We start from the raw sequence: 27914 nt of genomic DNA on the forward strand, positions 1-27914 counted from the left end.
GTTGATATATGACTTATAATGCTGTCAGTCTGACATTAAACTTAACAAAAACAAACATTTGTATTCACTCATTTGGTCTAATGGCTTATGTTGTTGAGTGCAAAAGGCAGTGACTCAACTGTCTTTTGCTATATACACATGTTAAATAGTGTCGGCACATGAGGAGTAGTAATAGTAGTACATGTTATTTAATATGTTTGGCTCTTAGATACAAAATCTGTCATTTATCTCCATTTAGAATAAATTTAATCACCAGTTTTTCTAGATTCGCCATTATGTTCATACAAACCGCCTGTTTGTTCAAGAACTCATTTTACCAGAAACCAGTTTAAGTTTGTCATTATTTTTTATCCAAACCTAAACCTAAAACCCAAACCGGATTTTTGCAAACAAAAGCGCCCTTAGTATGCTACCCACTTCGTGTCTTTGCACAAAATGTTTGCAGCATACACAAGTAACACCTTTGCTAATCGACAGTTATTTTAATTTCAGTTATGAGATAACAACAAAATGAAGTCATCAATGTTTATCCTTATCCAGCTTCTCATCGAAGTTTATTGTCAAGGAAGCCAACGCCCACAAGTCCAGCCGGCGGAAGAGGCCGGCGATTGTATATGTATACCCCATCGAACCACTTTGTAAGTGTACGTTTACCGTTGAACATCGCCTGACTATGATATTCAACGAGAAGGAACTTGTTGAAACATATAATGGAAAGCTTCGAATACGTGGATCGCAAGGTGGACGAAGATTATCGGATAACGAACAAGCTCAAGTAATTACTGCCGACGGAGTAGGTTCCAGACTTGTTATTGCTATAAATGGTAAATTTCCAGGACCAAGGGTTGATGTTTTTGAAAACCAAGAAATTGAAATCACGGTGGTCAATACATTCCATACAGACAGTGTTACAGTTCATTTCCATAGCATTCACCAGAGGAATACACCCTGGATGGATTGAGTGGCTTCCGTTACTCAGTGTCCGATATTACCTGGACAAATGTTTGTGTACCGCTTTAATGCTTATCCTCCAGGAACCAGCTTCTATCATGTACATATTGGGGACCAACGTAGCATGGATTTATACGAACCGTGCATCGTTCGTAAAAGGAATACCGATCGTATTAATGAAATAAGACTGGAACCATCTGATGGATGCTGAAACAGCTTACTTTAAAATGATCACAGAACAATTTGACTTTAACACCGGTCAGAAAATACCAACGACATTTTTTCCGTAGACGGTGCCCAGTTTAGCCGTTTCGAATTTCAATCTGGTCTTGTCAATGGGAAAGGGAGGTTCTGAAGTGACCATGTAAATCACAACGGTGCACCATTAGAGAGTTCTATAGATTCCGAATCATAGGCGCTATGACTTTATACCCGATGAGAGTTTATGTGGAAGACCATACGCTGCAACTGCGGTCTTTAGACTTGTTTTAATTTGCAGAATGTGACGGTTCAGTCGATAATTGTGCACCCTGGAGAAAGGTATGATTTCAACTCGAACAAGATTGCTGTCAACAAGTTGTAACGAAGCTACCTGTCAACAGAATGGAATTTGCAAATGACGTTCATCGCGGAGGTTACAGGGGACAAACTTATCCAAATGACCTTCATGAACATTGGTAATGGATCTGGATGGTCGCATCCGATACATCTTCATGGTCAATCAGTCTTTGTCATGAAAATGGGATTTGGTAAAATTTCTATTAAGGTATTGGACCCGTAATAGAGTACCTCCTTTTTGAAGAGTATTCAATTCCTACAATAAACCTACTTAGATTGCAATTTTCAGGGGGGCGTAGGTTCAAGCCCCACTAGGACCAAATTTTTTTTTCCATATTTTCCTTTTTTCCTAGTATGTTTTTACTTCTTTCAATACTTATTATGGATGTATTGTACAAAAGTGTAAAATTTTCATTTTATAAGCGATTTCTTGCTGTTCAAAGTGAATTTACCTCTGAATCAGGAGGGGTAGATAAGACATCTTTAAAAATACTGAGTTACATGCGGTAAAATTTCTCTATTTTGACTTCATTCTTTAGATTACATATTGTGGAAGAAATGCAGGTAGGCTTTACTTCTGCCCTAAGGTTATTTTTGAATGAAGTGAGCAAAATTCAAAACAGACCCACAGGATTCGACCTTAATTTTTCAATGCTGGAGTTAGAAAAATCTGTCTCATTGAATAAGTTTACTTGAGGCACCCTAGAAAAAATGTTATTTACAGTTTTATTTTGTGTTTCATAATTGTTTAGCAATAGTTTAATGTTTCTTTTATCAAAATAAATGCTGTAATGAATTCTAGGCAAGCGTTTTAGATGGTGGCCATCACGTTGAAATTTGTCTCTACTTGAGTTTGAGGAAATACCATAAATTATACAAAATTTACAAAAAAAAAACGGCACGGTAAAAGTTGTTTAAAATTTGCAACAAAGTGCGAAACATGGTCAACTTTAAGAATATACCAAGCAAATGGCATTTTTTAAACATTATCATTAGGGGTCCAATACCTTAAGAGCAAACAACATTGTACTATATTGCAATACTTTTATTACCAATCACCTATCACTAAAATATGATTTTGAGTAGACATTCTGCTGAAAATGGTGTCACAATTATAATTATTAATAATTATCTATCGGCTAAGGGGATGTCTATTGAAATTCATTGGTGTATGGGACTGGCAGCTTTATTTCAGGCACGATAAGTATACAAAGTAACAAAAGTAAGTAAAGAGAATTAATAACCACCATGATATACCAGACCAGTTGCGGAAAATCGAGAGCCTGTACATTCCATAACTCGAACTGTTCTACACATTCATACTAGTTCAAAATTTGCATAATACCACCCCTCCCCCCAGGTATTCCAGGAAAAATGCTTTTCACGTAGGTTGTCCAGGGGTGTCTGTCGAGGAGCATTTCTGGAGACATCTTGTCCGGGGCTGAGGGGGTGGGGTCAGAATAAAATGCCTATAGGTTGTCCAGTGGATGTCTGTTAAAGGGGACGAGGGACGGGGGAACGGGGGTCTTTTGAGACGGCTTTTTCAGGGGGCTGTTTTTCAGAAAAAATGCCTTCCATAGGTTATTCTGTGGACATCGTTTAAGGAGGGGTGGGGGTCTTTTGAGAAGGCTTTTCCAGGTTTTTTTTTTAAAAAAATGCCTGTTCCATATATGTTGTTCAGGGGGTGTCTGTCTAGGAGCGTCTCTGGAGACAGCTTGTCCTGGGGGCTGTTTCTCAGGAAAAAAAATGCCTTCCATATAGATTGTCCAGTGGGTGTCTGTTTAAAGCGTGGGGGGGGGGGTCTTTTGGGACGGCTTACAAAAGTAAGTAAATGTTAAGAGAATTAATAAGAACTAATAACAACCACAATATACCAGACCAGTTGCGGTAAATCGAGAGCCTGTACATTCCATAACCCGAACTGTTCTATACATTCATACTGGTTCAACATTTGCATATTTCCAGAAAAATACCACCCCTCCTCCCAGGTATTCCAGGGAAAATACCTTTCATGTAGGTTGTCAAGGAGGTGTTTGTCGAAGAGCATCTCTAGAGACAGCTTGTCCGGGGCGGGGGGGGAGGTGTCAGGAAAAATGCCTTCCATATAAGATATTCAGTGGATGTCTGTTTAAGGGGACGGGGGTCTCTTTTATCCTTCCATAGGTTATCCAGTGGGCGTCGTTTAAGGGGGGGGGGGGGGGGGTCTTTTGGGACTTTCAGAGAGGTGTTGTTTTTTGTTGTTGCTTTTTTTTTCAGAAGAAAATTGCCATCCATATGTTGTTGTTGTTTTGTTTTGTTTTTTATGTTTTGTTTTGTTTTGGGTTTAACGCCGTTTTACAACAGTATTTCAGTCATGTAACGGCGGGCACTTTACCTTACCAGTGTTCCTGGATTCTGTACCAGTACAAACCTGTTCTCCACAAGTAACTACCAACTTCTCCACATGAATTGTCAGAGTTGGAGGACGAATGATTTCAGACACAATGTCTTTTATCAAATCGTCACGGAGAACATACGCCCAGCCCGGGAATCGAACTCGCGACCCCGCGATCCGTAGACCAACGCCCTCCCTTCTGAGCGTAGCGGTCGGGCTTTCCATATGTTGTCCAAGGGGGTTCGGGAAGTCTGTCCAGGGTGGAGGGGGTCTCTGGAGACAGCTTAAACATAGGATTGTACATGGGTTTTTTTCCCAAGGAAAACTGCCTTCCGTAGGTTGTCCAGGGGGTGTCTGTCCAGGGGTGTTTTGATATGGCTTGTCCAGGGGGTGTTTTTCAGAAAAATGCCTTCCATAGGTTGTCCAGATGGTGTCTGTCCAGTGGGTGGTTTTCAGAAAAAAAATGCCTTCCATAGGTTGTCCATTGGAGTGCTCGTCCAGGAGGGGGGTCTTTCATGATGGCTTGTCCAGGGGAGTATTTTTCTGGAAAAATGCCTTCTATAGGTTGTCCAGGGGTACACTGTGTCAAATTACTTTGTCCAGAGGGTGTTTCCCTACTTATGTTTGTCCTAGGGGCGGGGGTGCTTTAGGGGTGTGTCCAGTGTGGTATTTAGGGGCTGAAATGCCTTGTACGGGGGTGGGTGCGGATATTTTCTGGAATAGCCCATTAAACCGCCTTCTGTCTTAAAAGGGAACTGGTATTTCTGGTTCCATCTTTGTAATTTCTATGTAGCTGGATACCAATATCACTGGCACCCTTCTAAATTTCATTTCTCAGATTGTAATTTTATATTTCGTACAAGACAAGTTTCTTACTAAGTTTGAAAGTACAAAAACTACTTTCTGAATGAAAAATATGCGAATAATGAAACTTGATGAAACCTTTGCAAAGTGTAATATGAAATTTACGGTTAGTGATTAGCAAATTAGGATTTATAGAAAGAAATACGGCATACAAAAATTAAAACTTCAGCATTAACAATTTCAACATAACAAAATCTGTAAAATCCATTTTGCATGCAGGAATTGTTGTGACAAAAGTGCTATGATTTTCAATATTGATTATCTTTTCCATACAAACAAATTAGAAAATGGGACATAAAAATAAGAAATTGGATAAAGAATATTAGAATATTAGTTTAATATTGAATCAATGTAATTCACATGCAAGAATAGGTCATTTAGTATATAATACATGAATGGATTTTTTACTTGAATATCATTCCATACTTATTGTAACTTGAAACGAATTTATAACTTATTTACCTCTTATGTGTGTATACACCAAATTTTCACATAGGAACAATTATAGAAGCAAAAAGAATAACTTGGTTCTAATATCACGATCAATATTATCAAAACATTTAAGAGATGAGTATACGTTTTAATGGCTTGATCATGTAAAGCTTTAACGACGTTTACCAGACTACCGGTGAAGATGAAACTAAATCCAAGATACATGAAATTATCAATGATTTCAATAATATCGGAAGAAGCTGACATACTCTCAAAGCACATTAAAAGCATGTGTAAGTACTAAAACCATAAAAATGTGCACGTCTTTTTTTCTTCTAAAAATCACATTGGTTAGTTTTCAAATGTTTGCAGAATATATATAGCATTCTAAATGAAAAATGTTAGTAAAAATATTTATTGTACAAAAAACTATCATTCAAAAATACATCAATGCAAATATACGAAAGGGCTGGGCTAAAAATTATAACAACAATATGACGGGTCATCCTATGGTATATTAAACACTAATTGAATAATTTGCCGGTCAAAGGCCAACAATTATAGAATACTTACGAAATAATATACAGCAGAACCATATTATTGTCATTTTTTTCTTTTTACGTTATCTGCCTGATATTTTTCATGAATTTAGCTTCAACACTAAGGATAATCTTTTTGTCGATATATTTGATATTGGAAGAAATCCTCTAAAAGACCATGTTTATTTGCCATAATACAAAATATTAAGTGCAATGAAAATATATTCTTGCACAATAAAATTGACTGAATACATAAAATTTAATCATAAAGAACAGCTATGGGACATAGATCTGTGGTCTCTGTTTTCACAAAAAAAAGATAGTTGCAAGAGCGTCGCGGATATTCCGACCGTGTCCCCACCCCTGCCACAATTTACATAAACAAAATATATAAGAAGATTTTTTGTAAGCATAATGAACTCAACCAAACAAAGTAGGGCCCTAATTGGCTGTACCACTCCAGCAGTCTATAATCAAATTAATAACAAGTTGATTAGTAGGATGAAATAATATTTACTCGGTTTTATTGAATCTGTTGAAGCAGATATACTCTATAAGCATATTAAAGCTTATGTAAGTACTAAAACCATAAAATTGTGCATCTTTTTTTTTTTCAAATGTTTGCAGTATATATAGCATTCTAAATGAAAAAAAAAGTTAGTAATCATATTTTATTGTACAAACAACTATCATTCTAAATGAAAAATAAATGTAAGTAATCATATTTTATTGTACAAACAACTATCATTCAAAAATACATCAATGCAAATATACAAAAGGGCTGTGCTAAAAATTAGTAGGATGAAATAATATTTACTCGGTTTTATTGAATCTGTTGAAGCAGATATACTCTATAAGCATATTAAAGCTTATGCAAGTACTAAAACCATAAAATTGTGCATCTTTTTTTTTCCAAATGTTTGCAGTATATATAGCATTCTAAATGAAAAAAAAAGTTAGTAATCATATTTTATTGTACAAACAACTATCATTCTAAATGAAAAATAAATGTAAGTAATCATATTATATTGTACAAACAACTATCATTCAAAAATACATCAATGCAAATATACAAAAGGGCTGGGCTAAAAATTATAACAACAATATGACGGGTCATCCTATGGTATATTAAACACTTATTGAATAACTTACCTACAATTATAGAATACTTACGAAATAATATACAGCAGAACCATATTATATCAAAACAATATGAGCAGGTTATATTTTGCGTAGCCCAAGTGAATTATTTCTAGAGAGGTGTGACTGATTTGGTAATTTAGATATATTAAACATGGCCTTACTATATTTTATTTCGATCTCAATATTTCTCTTTTGGAAAAAAGTCGATGAATCAGGGAAGAGATTTAAAAGCCAGATGAACCGTATTTTAATAAGGTAAAATAAGGGGACGGAAAACGCGTCTTTTGGAATAAGGAAGGAATGCGTACGAGCCTGAAAATTGGTTTAAGGTGTGTGAAGCGTAACACTGTTTTGTTATATCATTTCGAAACTAAAACGTCTTAAATATAATAGCAAATAAAATCTGGTAGCACTCTTTCTATGCGCTTTCTTGCACCAAATGAGCTAATAGACTTGACGTCAATACTGTTGTGTTTTAATGAAAACGTGCATGCTTTTCTTTTCATGTAAAGATAATATTTAATTATTTCCACAATACCGACGCCGAACCCAGATAATAACTATCACTGTGAGTATTCCGAAAAAGAATGTTCCAAACGCTACTCCAATGATCCCCCCAACAGACAGTGGACTATCCGGGTCGGGGTCTGGCTGTGGTGTACCTGAAAAAGATATTTTAAAATAAATTTTATTACTGTTGTTCTTGTTATCTTTATATATAATTATTGTCATAATATTTTTAAATATTACAAACATTCCAAATTTCTTTACATAAAACATTCCAAAAGTACAAACGACAAGAAATCTAAAAGTAAAAGGTCATATATTCCAGTCGCTCACCTGACCTTGACTCTTTTACATCGGATATATGCTTAAAGCAAGGAATCATGAATAATAACTTTTGGGTTTAGTAAAAAAACACAAAACATGTCAAGTGCCCCAGAACAGATTCGGGAGAAGACCGTAAAATTATGCTTCAGACTAAATGTAATGAAGGTTCATTACATCAAACGGTTCAAAAGAAGAAATCGTTTGAAGTTTTTTTTCTATTTCTAGCTAATGGCCCCTAATGGTATAATGTGTCCAAATTCGTCCAAACTTTGAGCGAATTTTGCAATGACGCTACAGACCACGTTCAATGAAGATCATTGAATGGGTTCATCAGACTACGTTGATCAATGGGTGAAAGGTTTTTTCTTCTTCTATTTTTAGCTCTAGCGTCCCTTAAAGCGGGTCAAATGCCTGTGTTTCAACAAATCTATAGGGAGACTAACAACAATTCTACAGCCCAAGTTTGATGAAGATCCATCATGCGTTTCATAAGAAAAGGTGGTTTAAAGGCAATTGTTTTTCTCTGGTTGTCCCTGAAATTTGGTATCTGTCCCCGAACTGAACAAATTTGAGAAATGTCACCTTGCCAGATTGATACAAACAACGTTTGTTGTAATTCTGACCAGTAGTTTCAGGCAAAGGATAAGCTTAAGTAAAAATGCTGACGACGAATGCCGGACCATTTGTCTATACTAATAGCTCATCCTGAACAAAGTGCAGCTAAGCTAAAAAAAGGCAATAAAAATACTGCTACTTTGATTATCTACATGTGAGTATAAAAAGTACAGATGCAAACCCAAATAAGATAAACAGAACTTTAGTAGACTCATTTCTAAGGATAAAAAACATGGTTTTATGTATGGTTCATATTTATCCTATTCCGTACTATAACACAGTAAACTGTTTTTCTTGTGACAAGAAATATTTAGCCAAGGTCACGGTCGGGTAAGCGTCTTAGGGCTATGTTGGCCGTCTTGTTTAGAACAGACGAGTAATAAGGTATAGTGACTCTCAATAGGGAAATGGCACAAAAATGGTATTTCCATAATGACGGACTCAAATAGTCCAGACTGTTTTGTTATGTTTTTGTTTGCTCTGTACAGCTAATTTCCATCACATGACATATCTATGCTTGACATGTAGGTAGTATTTTCATAATTAAATGATAACATGACAGAATTTGTCACGGAAACTTATATCATACACCACTACTACAATTTGTGGTCTAAATTTTAGTTTAACCTAATGCTCTGATTTCTGGTAAATTCCGGGGTTTTTTTTTGTTTTTGTTTTTTTGTTGGTTTTTTTTTTTTGCGTAGGGGGGTGGGGAGGGGGTTCGTTTCCGGTGTGGATTGAAGAAAGAAGCAATAATTAATTAACGCAAATGAAAAAAAAAAAAACGAAGAGGGTGAGTTGATTTTGTTCTTTCTGTAACAATTTGGAATCATATCTCAATAAACGAGCAATGTTGCTCCACTCATAACTTTTTGTTTCTTACATACAGGAAGACCGAATTGCAGAGGATTTGTTTATCTCTGAAACTGGTGAAATAAGGCCCGTTTAAAACGATCATATATTCCTCCCGATTGGTACAATCTAACGAGTTCACAGAATTAGCACAGATTTGTTTGAGAAGCATATTTTATTACAAGAGAAATCATGTGGTTAGCGGATGGTTTCCCCTATTTGTACTCATTTTTGACACGATGGATCAAGTTCACGCCGCGGAGCCAGTTCACTTTTTTATCATTACAAGTTTAATGCCCGTTTTTTAACAAATATCGTTTACTGCACTTCAAAATGTATCAAATATTTTCTTATTTTTACCAGGACATGACACAATGAGATCTACCGTGCAACTTGTAAAATTGTATTGAGACTTATGTATCGAGGATGTCTGGTTTAGTATTAGACCGGAATATCAAACTCATTATTTTCACAAGTTGCGAAACCACGACGGAAATTTATAAAAGAAAATCTGTTCACGGGTGACAAAAATTCAATTATAACTGTAAGTGTGAATAAAGTTGAAATAGATTTTACTGCTTTTATAAAGATGAAAATAAAAATGAGGACATTAGCATAAACTTGTCTGTAAAGTGTGAATACCGTGACAAGATGTTGATAAAATGGAAAGTTGACCGTTTAGACTGATTTATTGTGGAACTTTTAAAAAGCCATTATAATTTCTATAGTATGAACGAGTCCGTAGAAATGGGTGACAGTATAGCTCTTGACTTGGTAGATTTAATGAACAACATGTTATAAAGTGACCATTTTCCGGAGTCTTGGGCAGAAGGAATTACTAAACTACTGAAACACAGTACAAACGACGCAAATAACTTTAGAAATACAAACGAAGCAAATAACTTTAGAGATATTACATGAGCTTGCGGTATCTTAAAATTATTTACTTTCGTTCTAAATCAGATATCATTATTATTCATCACATTTAAGCAACAACGGATTTTATAGTTTGCCTATATGGTCTTGTTGAACATATGTTAAAGGCGCTCGCTACAGTTTTTCCGGACGGGTCGAGATTTACCCCAACACCGTGCCAATTTGGTTGTGTTTCTAATCGATGTAGCTCATTGCAGAGTTGGAGCGGTCTTCTGCGCATGTCCGGAAGTGATTATCTAATGTCGCGTACGGCAAAAATTCGCAAATTACTGTATATTCGCATGCATTTAATGTATAATATACTGACTAAAGGTAAGTATCACCATGGTTACAAAATATATACATTTAAAGTACTTTTAGTTCAAATTGCTTCAATCCGACATATACTAGAGTCTGTAATTTATACCTGCGCTCCAACTCTGCATTGAGTCACAGCTATTTCTAATCCCGTACCGTACCAATACCGTACATCCGTATTCTTAAACTATAGGTTTTGTTCGGAGAAAGGCGGAAACTTTCATCGTTCTATGACATCAAAATGCTTCAGAAACACCTTAAAATCAGCTTATTAAGAAATCTGCCGCTTGATAATTTGATATATCTCTAAGTCATTTGCTCAAACACTGAAAGAGTATTTCGTACCAACCTGCGTTGCATAAATGCCCGCCACACCCCACCTCGTTGTAATTTGATTTAAGCGAAATCTAATACGGTGACCTATCAATTTTCTTTTTGTTTTAGATCAGGTAGACATAACCAAAGGTATATGCAGATTTTGATTAAATTCTATTATGTGAAACTCGATAAAATAGCAGAAGTACCAACTTAAAATTGACAAAAATATGCAAAAATAGCCCTTTGGTCTGCTGAACAAGTATTCCTTTCTTTACAAAATCATTTTCTTTTGATTTTTCTGAGCATGTTTCAAATAGATATATTGTTTTCCGTTATAAAAATGCTTAGATATCAAATTTATGCTGATTATTGTACTTTACTGAAATATATTTTAGGATAATTGAAATTTTGAAAAATGTTAAAAATAGCACCATATCTAGTGGCAAATTAAATTGAAACAAAGCTGGTGACCTAGTATTTTTATTTCATTTTTCAATACATCATAACATGATTTTTTAACACAAAACATTTCATCAAAATCTATTATTGAGAAAAAAATTACGAAACTGTAGCGAGCGTCCTTCAACATTGGAAAACCCTTTATTATGAATACTGCTGTCTAAACCAGCAACCAACATAATTGCAAAGGTTAAATAGTTTTAACTTCATCCTGCGTCCCTTAACAATTAATTTGAATTAATTCAGGATGGCAACTGGATAAATTTTCAACATAAGGAAGGATTCAAATATGTTGAATAGCAGTTTAAACCTAGACTCAACAGAAGAACATATCTTATTAATGCTCTATGTACATGAAAAAGGCAAGCGATCTTGCCAATTAAACCAAGCTAGATAATCCGCGTCAACTCTGTAAAAATTGTACCTACCGTCATTATAAAAGCTTCCACATGTTGGAAAGCCTTTGGGTGGTTTTGGATGATTATTGGGACTGACATTCACGACCATACCCATACCGTTTGTGTTGTGAAGATCTATGTGACAGTGTAGGAACCACATTCCGGGATTGTCCGAGATGAATCTGATAACAACATAACCGCCTGTACAAAAAGACACTGATCACGTTGATAAACTGTTCGACCATAAAGTAAAATAAATTAAAATGAAATACTGTTGTGTTTTCATTCAAAGTGCTATTTTTATATTTCTTTAAACAGCAAACCAACATCATCATAATTGTGTCTGACGCAAAGCTGAATCGTAGTAACCGATTACGCCTTTTCTATCAATGATAGAATCTGACTTTTTCTAGTAACATTGCACACCATCAAACATCATTCAATTTGCCTAACCGCACACAACACTTCTATAATCGTCGAAATAATAATATCTGCATATTCAAAATAAAGTAAAATAAATAAATAATAACAAGAATATTTTTAGAAAACCACTTTGCTTGATAAGTTTAAGCTCAAAGCAATGAGAGGTTGATATGCATAGAATTTTGAAAAAGAAAAGTGTCTCAGCTATCAATGAAGTATACAAAGAAATTCGTATTTTATGGCTTTATCTAAAATGCGCCGACTATCGACAGTTCTTGTCATTTTTCTTTTTACGTTAACTGGAACATGATGTTTTTCATGAATTTAGCTTCAACTCTTAGGATAATCTTTCTGTCGATATATTTGATATAGACAGAAACTCCTCTAAAAGACCATGTTTATTTGCCATAATACAAAATATTAAGTGTTATGAAAATATATTATAGTCTTGCACAATAAAATTGATTGGATATATAAAAGTTAATTATGAAGAACAGCTATGGGACATAGATCTGTGGTCTCTGTTTTCACACAAAAAAGATAGTTGCAAGAGCGTCGCGGATATTCCGACCGTGTCTCCGCCCCTAGCACAATATACATTAACAAAATATATAAGAAGATTCTTTGAAAGCAGTGAACTCAACCAAACAAGGTAGGACCCCAGTTAGTTGCACCACTCCATCAGTCTATAATCAAATTAATAACAAGATGATTAGAAGGATGAACTGAAGACAAGCAAAATAATAACTGCTCGGTTTTATTGAATCTGTTCATGTCTGGTACCAGCTTTTGCGGAACATTCAATGGACTTCCTTGTTCAAGTCGAGCTAAAATAAAGTACTAATTGTTTTATTTCTCAAAAGAACCTTACCCGTGGGAACAACTACAGTGTCTTTGATTGGAGGTTCTGGGTTCTGCTCTGGGATATTACCACCTCTCCATTTATTGTTTCTCCATACCGCTTGGGAACAGAACCCGTACGATCCCGTACACCGAATATCACTCGTCTCATTTACCAGTCGTCCATTTGTAGTATCGTATGTACCTGACGCAGCAAAATGTTTATTTACATTAAAGGTATACAATCACAATAATAATAATGATAATAATCACAGTATGAAACAGGTCATACCACTAATGTCAGGCTAAGTTTTATAAATTACCGATAGTCACGTCTCTCGGTCTCTCGGTTCTTCTTATATTACATTTGTCAGGGTAAGCTTTTATAATTTGAACAAAGACTGAAATGGTTTAAAGTTAAAATGTTTAAGTTATTAACGATTTGTGCTGAAACAAATGGAGCGTAATGGTCTCCGGGTATCAAATTGTAATGTAATGCCTATGTTTATAATCGGATAATTAAGATTTTAACTGTACATTTCAAAAGTCAGATAAAACTTGTCAACTGTACAGTAGCTTCAGGGTGTAAAACATCCGTGAATTTTTCCTATATATACTCAATATACTCTGTGTTCAGGGAGTTGCCCAGGTGACGGGCTAAGGGACATGGTTGTCCCGCTCTCATGAGCTGAAACTTAATAAGTATTGTTAAAAGCTAGGCTGAAGTACATTTATGATTAAGAAAATGTGTTTATAGAGTTGTTCACAAAACTGTTTTAAAAGACTAATTGAACATTGATAATATCTGTGAAATCAGATCGAACATTAATTTTAAAAGGCTAATTGAACATTGATAATATCTGTGAAATCAGATTGAACATTAATATGTAACTGTGCATCGCTCTTCGTAGTGAATAAAAATGTTAGAATTGTCATAATCGTGTTGTGTTTAAAGACAAACTTCAGATACAACGATCAGGTGCACTACGCTACAATTTACAGCTAAAACAAATATTTATTCAAGGTTCAGATATGTACCTGTTATACTGATTAAACATATTATGATGATATTGAAAAGGGAATATATGAACTTGATGAAATATTGTTCACTTCTATTTTCTGATAGTTAGTCCGTTTATAAACTGAACATTATCAATTCAGGTACAATCTCAAATAATAAAACGCATACCAAAGCCCATTTTCATGACAAAGAATGATGTTCCGTGTAGATGTACCGGGTGGGACCATCCGGAGCCATTCCCAATGTTCATAAAGGTCATTTGTATAAGTTTGTTCTCGGGAATCTCAACTATATATGTGCAGTTGCATATACCATTCTCCTGGCATGTCTCCTCATTACAGCGAGTTGCTAGGGCGTTCGGTTGTGTAAGAAGAGGTGAAGTCGGCGAGATAAATTGCCTTCCATTAACTGACCCTGGGGTATTGCCTGGGAATCCAGGAAATGCGAAGTTAAAGAAATACTCATTGTCGACCTTGTTCCCTTTCACTTTCGAAGGATCACGAAGTGGGTCCGTGTTATGGACGTCATTGTAGTTCATACAACTCCTAATATTAGTTCCGCTGTAGCCATAAGGGCAGTTGAATACTTTACATTCCGAATGAATATTACACGTTTCATCTTTATTGTTATTAGGATAGAGATCTACGGTTCCTTGAGCGTTGTCCACTTCAATTATGGCTTCTGCTGCATGATATTTTCCATGACTTTCACGAGTTTCAATCGTTTCTGCAATTAATAAGTATTGTTTCCTTGCACTAGTATCCTGGAAAGTTACATGAAAATCATACCTTTCACCAGGATGAACAATAATCGACTGAACAGGGGTATTCTTCAAGTTAAAACAATCAGAAGACCTAAGAGACAAAGTTTGACCTTCGATGTATACCCTCATTGGATAAAGGGTCATTGCGCCTATAACTCTAAACCTGTACAATGCTCCGGTTTTCACGTGGAACCTCTCTAGTGGTGCGCTGTTGTGATTATTAAAACTCTCCCAGTACCTTCCCTTTCCATTGACAAGTCCAGATTGAAATTCAAATCGGCTAAACTTTCCACTATCTATAGAGAAGGTTGTTGGTATTATTCTACTAGGATTAACATTGAAATCATACTGTTCTGTAATCATTCTTAGATATGCTGTTTCAGCGTCCATATTGTGATTCCAGTCTTGCAATGTGACAACTATTTCGCTGATTGGTTCAGTGTCTCTTTTACGAACGATGAACGGTCCGTATAAACCCATGCTACGCTGGTCTCCGATGTGCGCATGATAGAAACTAGTTCCTGGAGGATAAGCTTTGAAGCGGTAGACAAACCTTTGTCCAGGTAATATCGGACACTGGGTAACGAATGCCACTCCATCCATCCAAGGTGTATTCTTTTGATGAATGCCGTGAAAATGAACTGTAACACTGTCTGTATGGAATTTGTTGACCACCGTGATTTCAATCTCTTGGTTTTCAAATACTTCTACTCTGGGACCCGGAAATTTACCATTTATGGCAATAACAAGTCTGGACTCTACACCATCAGTTGTGATCACTTGTTCAGTTTCCTCCTCTGTTAATCTCCTGCCGTTACTGACTTTACTTAAGAACCCCATTTCAGGGCGAACTAGTTCTCTTTCCTTATGCAATACCATAGACAAACGGTGCTCTACCTCAAAAGTACACTTGCAAAGTGTGACATCCGGTTGGCATACACAGTCTGTCTGATTGTCCGCTGGAGGCTGCACGTCTGGTCGTTTGTACGGCTGTGTACTTACGGTACAAATTAGCCCTAACAACAGTAGCGTAATGACTGTTTTTGTAATGGTTTTTATCTCCATGGCAATGTGGTATATCTAAATAAAGTGATATAAGAATAATATTTTTATTCTGCCTGTGTAAAGCAGATGTTTCCATGGCAAACCCTAGCAACTGAAATAAGTCAAAACTGTTTATCTTCATGATTTTTGGTTATTTCTCATAACGTAAATAAGGGCTTAAAGGGAGTTATGCCGTTGTGATATTGGTTCGATAAACTGTCAGGCGCTTTACAATATGCTAGTAGCAGTCTTAGTACAATGTTTATCAAATTCGTGTTTCACCGTAACGTCCACTGATTACGTTTCGAAATGAAAGCGGATCTATTTCTATAGATGCTGTGTGAACATACTTATAAACTTAGAATAAATGCTTTTGTGCAAGTAATTAGTCTCCCATCTGACCATCATGGGTACGAAAGTAGTTCAAGCTATTTTCGTACATAAGTGAAGGCCATTCGCTTATGCGTAAGTCGTAAGATGATCAGTACTTATTTTGTGCTGAAAATGGTACTTTCTTTGCCAAAACAGCTCACACGTCATCATTCCATAGACGTACGACCGCTTCTTCGTGTTAAAATGTAAAATGTCTAAGAATATAGTTCTGCCAAAGGTTCATTATATGCAAAAATATAATGTCAGGGATTAATATTAACATTCAAAATATGTTTCAAAACTGTCTAACATTTCTGTCAACACGCTTTCTATTTAGAAAATGCATGAAAAGAATAACGATACAACGCCGTTTTAATGAAATAATATCTATGACAAGGACAAATGGCCGTCTTTACTGATACATGATCCATGTTTGTGAAATGTCATTAACTACACTCGTGTTTCGCCTTAGATTTTGTTATTTGCTCGGTATTTCTTTTTTTCCTTTCTTTTTTTTTTTTTTTTTTTTTTTTTTTTTTGTTATTTTAGATAATCAACTGTAATTTTGTGATCTTTTCAAAACCGGGATTAGATCTTCAAATTGTTCACACTCTAATTCATCTCCAATATCTTATTGACATAACATTGTAAAAGTATTGTAAAGTTGACAATACATTGTGGTTAAGGCTTTGTAAAGTAAACAAGAGCTGTCCGTAAGACTGCCAAGCTCGACGATTCGAAATATTGTCCCAGAAGCAGGGAAATATTGCCCAAAAGGTTAAATATCAAAACAGTTTTAAGTTCAAAAGGGGACATAATTTGACCAAAATGAAGGTCAGAGTTATGGGACTTGCTGCTATCAACTAGTTTTATAACCCCGAAGGCACATGTCAAATTTCAATTCAATATCTGCATTAGTTTTGGAGATAGTAACTTGCATGTAAAACTTTAACCAGAATTTTCCAAGTCCAAAAGGGGGCATAATTTTCCTAAAATACATGTCAGAGTTATGGGACTTGACCCAGTGAGGTTGGTAACAGGGATGTGCCTAAATATTTTCAAAATTAATTGATTAATTCCAATTACATTGAGAAAATTGATAATTAAATTAAATGAAATTACAAGCCATTTTCAAAAAGTAATTGATTATAATAATTACAATTATTTTGCCAAAAATAATTAATTATAATTAATTATTTTATCTCCAACAATTCAGTCATTTGCAAAACAATTTTTATTATTCAACATAATTATTTACAATTCAAAGCTTTTTTGGCAAAATGTGCATAAAAGTAGCAAATCAAATCATTTACTTAATACATGCATGTTAATATCAGCAAATGTCAGCAATAAAGCATATTGAAATTCAGTCATTCAGTTCGTATCAGCAAATGTACACATTGACATTCATATGAGACAGTAGGCCTATCCTGCAACTCACAAAGGTTTATTGCACTTTAAGAACATAAGTGCCTAAAAAATTTTGTCTGTGACAAGTTTCAATATCAATATCGCCCCGACTTCATCTCAGTGTTGTTATATTTTCTGGTCCTTCGGGATCATTGATTTCAACTCATTTAGATTTGAAGATTGAATACTGCTTAAGCCGGTGCAAGGGGGCGTGGGCAGTGTTGCATTTTCCATAACTGCTCATGAACAGATTCAATCAAACCGAGTCTGCAATTTTCACTGTTTGCCTTGTTCTCGGTGCTTTCGAGGGATCTACTTTCCAGATTTTATTTCTGTATATTCCTAATTATTAGGTTTAGTGACTAAAATGTATCACACTTAACAGATCTGAATAGGGTTAACACTTCTAACACCTGATTGTTGATACAACAATACCTGTCAGCTATTTACTGTCACTGTGAAAATTTCACACGCCCATTGATCAGTAAAAAAGCCAAAGTAATTGAAAGTAATTAGATTTAATTGACAATTACAACCAAAATCTAAGTCAGTAATTAATTAATTTCAATTACATTAATTTAGTTTGTGCTTAATTATTCATTAAGTTCAATTAGATCAAAATTTGTGATTAATTATAATTAATTAAATTACAATTATAATTCGGCACATCCCTGGTTGGTAATTGATCTAGAAAAAGAAAAAATAAGTTTCAAATCTATTTGCCTTTTAGTAATATCTGTATGTACTTGCACGCAAAACTTTAACCAGGATTTTCTAAGTCCGAAAGAGGGCATAATTCGCCCAAAATACATATCAGAGTTATGGGACTTGACCCAGTGAGGTTGGTAATTGATCTAGAAAAAGAAAAAATAAGTTTCAAATCTATATGCCTTTTAGTAATAGCTGTATGTACTTGCACGCAAAACTTTAACCAAGAATTTCTAAGTCCAAAAGGGGGCATAATTTGGCCAAAATGAAGGTCAGAGTTATGGGACTTGCTGCTATCAACTAGTTTTATAACCACGAAGACACATGTGAAGTTTCAATGCAATATTTGCATTAGTTTCGGAGATAGTAACTTGCATGTAAATCTTTAACCAGATTTTCTAAGTCCAAAAGGGGGCATAATTTGCTCAAAATACATGTCAGAGTTATGGAACTTGACCCAGTGAGGTTGGTAATTGACCTAGAAAAAGAAAAAATAAGTTTCAAAGCTATATGCCTTTAAATGATAGCTGTATGTACTTGCATGCAAAAACTTTACCAAGGTGTGACGCCGACGCCGACGCCGACGCCGACGCCGACGCCGACGCCAAGGTGAGTAGAAACAAATTAAAGATATCAAGCGTTGCGTTGGTACATAGATTTGTACCAGAGTTTTAAATTTCGTGTGACCGCCGTAAAGTACCGCCACGTACTTCGACACTCTGTTCTTTGTCCTTAACACAAAGTCTCATTCAAGGTCTGTTTAACAGAATGCAGCGGGACAGAAAGTTGGGAGGGAGAGAAGAGAGCAGGTGGGCCGGGAGTGGGTGGCGGGGTGGGGGGAGGGAAGAGAGAGAGAAAATTCCATTAAATGACGATGGTCGTAATGTTGGTTTTCTCAATAAATCCGAGAGGTTGCAATGCCGCGAACATTTTTGTTAATTCAGTAGGATATCTTGCAAGAAACCACATGTAAATAAGTCAAGATCACTGCTTATTATTTGGACTAGTTACCACATTTTAAGATATGTGAGAATAATCTCCTAAATAAGTGAATTATGCATTTCATTATTTTACTGAAATGGCGCCACTTCCATTAATCGCTCTCTTGCCAATTTGCAGGTTATTATCTGGCATTATAAAGTCGTCGCATTTTGATCTTTCTAACGTATCATTTTTTTTTCTATTATTTTTTCATGTATTCAATTTTTTTTTAATTTTTTTTTGAGGGGGGGGGGGGGGGGAGGTTAACGCCTTTTTCAACAGAATTTCAGTTATATAACTTAATAAGTCTACCTGTACAAGTACAATCCTGTTCTCCGCAAGTAACTGCCAACTTCTCCACATGAATCAGAGATGGAGGATGAATGATTTCAGACACAGTGTCTTTTATCAAATCGTCAAGGAGAACATATGCCTCGCCCGGGGATCAAAGTCATGACTCCGTCGCGATCCGTAGATCTGCGCTCTCCCTAATGAGCCAAGCGGGTGGACTTTCCAACGCTATTTCTATATTGTCAACTCATGCTGAATGTTATCATCAAAAAGTACTATTTAATGTTTAACGGCACTTAAATATTCAATATAGTACTTTAATACTGTCTATGTCAGCCATATTTGGACATATGCCAAAGCCATTAGAAATGCCATATGATACGACAGAACTCTGCAATAATTACGTGATACAATACATCCTCGATCTGCCATGAACGTCATGAACAAGATCGTTTAAAAGGATTCAAACCCATTTTAGTGACTCTTGAAATAAAAACAAATGAAAAAAATAAACAGTTTAGACAAATTTCCATCGGTGCATGTTATTTTTTTTCACGGAGTATATGATGCAATCCCCGGCGATGTACTTGTCAGGACTTATTTTGAGACCACGGTGTTTTAGCTAAATATGAGTGCTGCAGTACGCTATTGATAAAATTCACTTTTATTCTTACCAGACCGTCAACGTATATCTCAAGAAAACAAGAATAATATTGAACGGCGTTTGATAGTTTTATTGTAAAGCTTATTCGGTAAACATAACCTTAACAACAATTAAAATACAACATAAATGATATTTACCTGATTTTAAATTTTTTCAAGTTTTGCTCCAGCTACTACCTTTCTCCAGCAAAATTGTGAATTATCAAATTATATAAAAATAATATCTTTCAAGTGTATGCAATTCCTTCGCGCGAAATCAAAACTAAAAATCAATGTTTCTATAGTAAAGAAAAACGGTTCATTTCATTTTCTAGGAATTCTAAATTTATAATCTGAAAGTAGACATGGGTAGTTATTAACGGCATTTTTCATGTTTTTTGCAGCGGGCTTTATCGATCGTGTAATCATATCTATTGTAATCGTGCATGGTTGTTTATTTTTCGTGGAATTCTAAATTTATATTTTGAAACTAAATACCAAGGTTATGTGAAGTAGGGCCCGGGTTAACCGTGGTGACAAATTAGCCTACCCAGCTAGTGTTCTTTGGGTGCGAACTAGTACAAAACGGCATATTGTCTATATTGTCAAGTCATGCTGAATGTTATCATCAAAAAGTACTATTCAACATTTAACGGCACTTAAATATTCAATATAGTACTTTAATACTGTCTATGTAAGCCATATTTGGCAGGCACGTGTCCAGGTGGGGGGCCAGGGGGCCCGGGCCCCCCCAGCTGGCTGGCTAGTTACGATTTTTATTACTATGGGCCCCTCAATTAACAAATTTATACACCAGCGCAACTAGCTTGATTTGACAGCAATACACAGGCTAAAGAGCCATAAAACCGTGTCCGGTAGTGGAAATTAGCCCCAGGCATGTCACAGGTAAAAGTTTATCTGTGCATGCTTCTTTGATCGCTTGATCGGTATTGATTGGGTAGTGGAGAAACTATTATGTTTTTTACTCTTTGGAAGTGTTATAAAATGATCATTACATTGTTGGTTTTGTTAAGTAAATCATAAAATGAATCTGAAAATTGAAACATTATGATGGTTGTATTTTGTTTTTACATTAAGGCACATTCCCCAAATTTATTAAATTGATAGATATTTATCCTATCTTTTTATTTTACAACAATTATGAATTTGAAACTACTGTATCAATTTTACTCTTTTGGGTCCAATAACCTTACTTAAAAAATCTCGTAGTTTTAAAAGTAGTTTCTCAGTAAATCTTACTAAATGCATCTAAAACGTGTTACTTATAAGGGGTTTTATACATAAAAATATCATTTAATATGTGCTGTGATGTTATAGTTTGTACAGTCAAAGAAGTATAAAATACACATCTATTTATTTTTATAGATCTTTGGTACAGTTAAGAGTTCATTGTCATTTGAAATCTGTGATGTAAATAGTAATTGTCATAATACTTCGTTTGTTTTGTTGGAAGTCTAAAAACATTTGGCCATTTTGCAAATAGGATACCCTTAATAATTAGACTAGCCACTAGACTGATAATTACGATATTTCTATGATTTTTTTCTTTTTTATGTTCACAGAGACAAAAGCCAGTCTATTCTAGAGATTTCCTAAAATGATGTTAAAATTGTAATATTGGACATAGTATATAGACTGGCTCAGTTTACTACATGAAATCATAAAAATGTGAAAAAAAATCATCATAGTCTAGGAGCTAGTCTACTTAATAATCATCTTAAAACTTCAACATTTTTTTTCAACTGGGTATCATACAGAAAAATAAGTCCATACACTGTGACTGTACAATCAAATATACATTGAAAAGGCTTGATGAAATGATTAAAAAGTAGACTTTTCCTTAAATATATAATACATTCATGCATCCTTAAAGGTGTTTCAGGTAGCAGGAAAATGCATCTATTCATGTGCCATATTAAAAAAAAAATCACAATCGGGAGGGGATACCCCTCCCGAACCCACCCCAGGTTGGGCCCCCCCAGCAAACAAATCCTGCACACGGCCCTGTTTGGACATATGCCGAAGCCATTAGAAATGCCATGACGTAACGTCAAAAGTTGCAACCCATTAGTGTAACATAAAACGACGTCAAAATCATAAAAAAATCAGTAGTTTACATATGATAAAAACGGGACGTCTAAATGCTATTATTTCATGTCAGGCATATTTTTGTTTTATGGTATATTATAAAAACAATGCATACTTATAATAAAACGTACATTTAAATGTAATAAAAACATTTTGACAGTACAGATATTACCTTTTATAATATCTGCATGTTAAAGAACATTTTTCTGTCTCGTAAATTTCTGTTTCTTTATAACTGTGAGATTTCACCCATAATGTCAAGAATGGTTTCATGTAAATAAACCGGTAACGAAATAGAGTGTTTGCAATCAATTTCTTTAACAGAACAGAACAGAACATATAGTTTATTAAGACTTAAGCTTAACAGCCCATCGTCATAAATAATACAATTTTACAAACATGCAAACACAAAGAAATGGTAATACATGTCAATACAGTCAAAACTTGTCAAAACGTGTGAGAGTGTTCATTTACATCGCCCAATAAATGTATAGCAATCGTGGCAAATGTACATCAACTTTAAACTACAGTCAGTAGCTTGACATAGATAAAAATATCAACAACAAACTTTAATTTATGTTTACCTGGTTTCTAACCTCAAATGCTTGGATACAAAATTTAGCTAGTTTTATCAATACTGATTTCCTATCCGAGTTTATAAGAGATATAAATTTAAAAACGCTCGGGTGTCTTACATAATATCTTGGAATAAACTGCTGTCTAATATTACTATAATATGGACATTTTAAAACAAAGTGAAATTCGTCCTCTAAATCATTCAAATCACACATGGTACATTTTCTTTGACTTCTATCTACTTGTCTATGTCTTCCCGTTTCAATAGCAAGATTGTGTGAACTTAATCTTAACTTTGCAATTACATTTCTGTATTTTTTATTGTCTAAAATTTCTAAGTATTCAGATTTTACATATGACAACTTAATTTCTCTGTATATGTATAACGATGTACACGTGTTCATATTTGTACGCCAGTTCTGAATATACATATCTCTCAGCCTTAGCCTAAATTCTGGTATAAACATATTTATATTTACAGATTCCGGAAATAACCAAATTTCTTCAAAACCCGAGTCTTGCAACAATTTTCGCACTTTGGATGTCCAGTTACTGACATTTTGATTGTGTTCTATACTATATCTTTGATTCTTTACTATATGATAGAGAATGCAATTTTCACTTTTAGATGTATTCAGCTTTAACCAATACTTAATAATACGAACATGCCTTTCAATATATAAAGGAAATCTACCACATTCAGCATACAAGGATAAAGTGTTAGTAGTCATTTTCACATTTAGTAACCATTTACAAAATTTCTTATGTACACGTTCTATATTTTCTGCCTTAAGGAAACCCCATACTTCACAATTATAGTTCAAAATTGACAATACATATGAATCAAACAAGTTAAACATTATGTGAATCGGTGTATGTAAATTCTTTGTAACGCTAAATAACATGTTCATAGCTCTGAGACCTTTTCCACTGAGCGTATTAGTTGCTTGCACAAACGATCCCCCGCTTGAAAAAACAATTCCCAAATAATTAAAGTTTTGTACAATTTCTATTTCGTTTCCAGCATATGACCATCTATATTGCCTATTCAGTGCCCCACCCTTACGAAAAACTACTATTTTGGTTTTTTGAACATTAACCGTTAACTTCCATTTATTACAATACTGCTCTAAGCTATTCAGCGAGTTCTGTAATCCTTCCATAGTTTCGGATAACAATACCGCATCATCTGCAAATAATATCAAAAAAATTGATATCTGCTCAACTGTTAAACCTGCGTTTATATTTTGTTGTAAGTGCATTTCAATATCATTTAAGAATAACGAGAACATAATTGGTGAAGTAATTTCCCCTTGAAATAATCCGATTTCACATTTGAAAAAATCAGACAAAGTATTCATGTGCCTAACACATAATTTTACTTCATTGTACATAGACCTAAGAAGTGAAAGCATTTTTCCGTCTATTCCTAGTTTAATTAATTTAAACCATAAACAATTTCTGTCAATTAAATCGTAAGCTTTCTGGTAATCCACAAAGCAGTAAAACAAATTATTTTTATTCTTGAACTGATTCTCAATCAAAGAATGCAAAATAAAGACAGCATCCACTGTTCCATATCTATTTTTGAATCCAAACTGTGCATCGGTCAAAATGCCGTTTTGCTCAGCCCACTGTTTAAGCCGTTCATTAATAATAACAGTGAATAGTTTCGCGAAACAGCTTATCAAAGTTATACCTCTAAAGTTATTTGGGTCCGTATTATCTCCTTTTTTATATAACGGTATAATAATGCCCGAAGACCAGCTTCGGGGGAATGTTTTTGTATTAAGTATATGGTTAAAAAATAATTCTAACGACGGGACTATTACCTGTATAGTTTCTTTTAAATATTCGTAAAAAATATTGTCGAGCGAACAAGCTTTATTATTACCAAGCTTCTTTGACGCGCGTAATATTTCCGACGCCGTTATAGGGTTATCAAGCTCCTGGTATGAAGGGTTTGACAAATCAACGTTATTGTCGAAATTTTGCAAAAACTCTATATATTCTTCATTATTTTCATGTTCAGCTGCGGCCAATTGTTTAAAATGTTCATAAAATTGATCAAGAGTTATGTTTTCATTATTATCATTTTGTGTATTTCGTTTAAACATTTTCCAAAATTCGCGCGGTGTTTTTCTTCTCATATCGTTCATTTTTTTACTCAACTCGCGATGGAAATTTGACTTACTTCTCTTACATGTATTTTTGTAATCTCGCTTCTTATGTATAAGACATTGTCGAGTAACATCGTTAGTATTTAAATTGTATTGATACAATGCTTGTTTGTATAACTCACGTTTTTGCTGACACTCATCATTGAACCATTTTTTCTTATATCTGTCCGTATCTGTGAAATATGTACCACCGTACCTAACGGTATTTACAAAGTATTTATCTGCCTTTACTTGAAAGAAATTAGTAAATATATTAGCTAACGAGTCTGAATCACAACCGTTATTTATGTTTTCCTGCAGATGTAACTCAAGATTTCTGCTACCCGTCATTACATCATTCACAAAATTTTCTTTGTATTTCGGGTTCCACTTATAGTAATTTCGGAAAGTATCTGTATTGAACGTTTTGTTAGTCATTGTTTTTAGCGAAAATAGTATCGGAGCATGATTTGAAAATTCATTAAAATCACATATGTTAAAGTTTGCTAGTTTATCAAAATTTGATTGGGAAGTTAGCACATAGTCAACTATACTTTCCCCATTATAGGTCATGCATGTGTATTTCCCTACATTTTGATCTCCATATAGCCGTCCGTTAACAATGCGAATATTAGTAGATCGGCAGATGTCAATGAGATTATCACCAAAACGGTTTGTTGTGAAATCCCGTGTCGCTCGCGGTAAATATGCATCAATTAAAAGCGGGTCAGTATTGCCTAGCGTGTGATCATTATTGATAAAATCTGTTTTACGGCCTATTCGCGAATTCATGTCTCCAGAAACGAATACGCAGCCTTTTTCTTGATATTCCGTAATATCAATTTCTAGTTGCCGAAAAATGTCGACATTGTACCTATTGTGTACCGGAGAAGACTCTGGTGCTACATATACAAATCCCAAATATACATCATCCTCAATATTAAAAAAAAACGTTTATCGCATTTCAACCAAATTAAACAATCTATATCATTTTTAACTAATTTAACACCCTTTCTTATTGTATCCTTAATATATATAATCAGTCCACCACTCGATCTTTTTAACAACACACATTATTAAACTTGAATTAGTGCGCGTTTTTTTTTCCCATTGTCATCTTGTATGACAGAGATCCTGTTTTCGGATAGTAAAGACCGCGGTAATAATCTGAAATATACATATCAATTTTTATGGTTCTCTTTGAAAATCCACTTTTTAAACAAATGGTAGACCTTTCTATCATTGTAGGTATATTCATTGTATTTTGCCGTTATTGAATGAAAAAAGACAGAATGAAACGCATCTTGACGTTATTTTCTTTTGACGTTAGTTTTTTTGAAGTGTGACAATTTTAAGAACTCATTCATCCGTAAACAAAAATATCATCTTTGAAAGCATTTTCAAAATTAGACTGTCATTTTACAGAGAAAAGTAAGCGAAATTGGTCAAACTTGTTAAAATACAAAAAAAATACGAAAACACTTTATTTTTATTTTGTTATCGCAGTTTACAAAACATGGTTAATTTTTTATATGTTTAATAATTGAAAACGTGACAATTTTAAGAACTTGTATTCCTGTAACTACAAACAAAGAAAAGGCTATTTTTAGCTTAGCGTTGTTTATACAGATACTGTGAAAACAGCGAAGTAAAATAATCTGAAAATAGTTAGATTTTATCACATAATGAATTTTTCTCAGCATTCTATAGCTCAACATATCTTAATTTTGTATTATTTTAAGTGAAAATTACATAACTCAACGGCCGCGGAAAACACATCCATCTTGTTTTTTAACGTATTCACAACCGTCAAAATAACTTTACAAACGTTATCACGTTCAATGACAAAGCATGCAAAATTTCCCGCAATTTCAGTCACGTAAAAAAAGAATAATTTCCCTAAAGGTACTGTTTGTTTAAAAAATTGTTACAAATTACATACACTTTTTCGTCATTTTTCACGCAATTGGAGTTGTTTTTTCATATAACTGTGATTAAACGATAACCTTTTTAATACTTTACTACAGCCTTATTATTGCTGTATATTTTGATACTTTTTTCAAGAAAATAGGATGAATAGTCATTGAAAACTTTACATTAATTTATATCACTTCAAAGAATTTTAGCATGGGTCGCAACTTTTGACGTTACGTCAATATGATACGACAGAACTCTGCAATAATAACGTGATACAATACATCCTCAAACCCATTTTAGCGACTCTTGAAATAAAAACAAATGAAAAAAATAAACAGTTTAAACAAATTTCCACCGGTGCATGTTATTTTTTCACGGAGTATATGATGCAATCCCCGCGTTGTACTTGTCAGGACTTATTTTGAGAACACGGTGTTTTAGCTAAATATGAGTGCTGCAGTACGCTATTGATAAAATTCACTTTTATTCTTACTAGACCGTCAACGTATATCTCAAGAAAACAAGAATAATATTAAACCGCGTTTGATTGTTTTATTGTAAAGCTTATTCGGTAAACATAACCTTAACAACAATTAAAATACATCATAAATGATATTTACCTGAATTTAAAAATTTTCAAGTTTTGCTCCAGCTACTACCTTTCTCCAGCAAAATTGTGAATTATCAAATTATATATAAAAAATATCTTTCAAGTGAATGCAATTCCTTCGCGCGAAATTACAACTGCAAATCAATGATTAAATAGTAAAGAAAAACGCTTCGTTTCATTTTCTAGGAATTCTAAATTTATAATCTGAAAGTAGACATGGATAGTTATTAACTGCATTATTCATGTTTTTGCAACGGGCTTTATCGATCGTGTAATCCATTATCTATTGTATTCATGCATGCTTGTTGATTTTTCGTGGAATTCTAAATTCAAACTTTGAAATTAATACCAAGGTTAAGTGAAGGAGAGGTTACCTGCGGTGACAAATTAGCCTACCCAGCTAGTGTTCTATGGGTGCGAATCAGTACAAAACTCCTTCTCCAATCGCGAGCATGACTGAAATTTAGGTTATGACGCCTTA

The 27914-nt window shown here is 34.4% G+C and overlaps 1 protein-coding gene and 1 pseudogene across 2 annotated transcripts; one reads left to right on the top strand and one right to left on the bottom strand.

The window, feature by feature from the left end:
- The first annotated feature begins 290 nt into the window (after window positions 1-290).
- The window catches only part of LOC128547718 (uncharacterized), a 39868-nt pseudogene continuing 12244 nt past the window's right edge, over window positions 291-27914 (top strand).
- Window positions 5068-27594, bottom strand: LOC123528675 (uncharacterized). Of its 2 annotated transcripts, none has more exons than XM_053521621.1 (5): window positions 27444-27594; window positions 14020-15694; window positions 12862-13035; window positions 11598-11768; window positions 5068-7523 (listed from the first exon to the last, which is right to left on the bottom strand). In XM_053521621.1, exons 2-5 carry the CDS (start codon window positions 15677-15679, stop codon window positions 7381-7383), a joined length of 2148 nt encoding a protein of 715 aa, XP_053377596.1. In that variant the 5' UTR covers window positions 15680-15694; window positions 27444-27594; the 3' UTR covers window positions 5068-7380. The 2 variants fall into 2 exon arrangements, with proteins under 2 accessions (XP_053377596.1, XP_053377595.1); XM_053521620.1 differs by lacking the exon at window positions 27444-27594 and adding an exon at window positions 20222-20411.

The sequence above is a fragment of the Mercenaria mercenaria genome, chromosome 13 (assembly GCF_021730395.1).
Source record: "Mercenaria mercenaria strain notata chromosome 13, MADL_Memer_1, whole genome shotgun sequence".
Taxonomy (NCBI): domain Eukaryota; kingdom Metazoa; phylum Mollusca; class Bivalvia; order Venerida; family Veneridae; genus Mercenaria; species Mercenaria mercenaria.

Coding starts and splice junctions, on each gene's coding strand:
- LOC123528675 (XM_053521621.1), bottom strand. CDS start 15,679: ATGGAGATAAAAACCATTACAAAAACAGTCATTACGCTACTGTTGTTA. Junction 11,769..12,861: donor CACTGTAGTTGTTCCCACGG/GTAAGGTTCTTT, acceptor CTTTTTGTACAG/GCGGTTATGTTGTTATCAGA. Junction 7,524..11,597: donor TGGAAGCTTTTATAATGACG/GTAGGTACAATT, acceptor TATCTTTTTCAG/GTACACCACAGCCAGACCCC.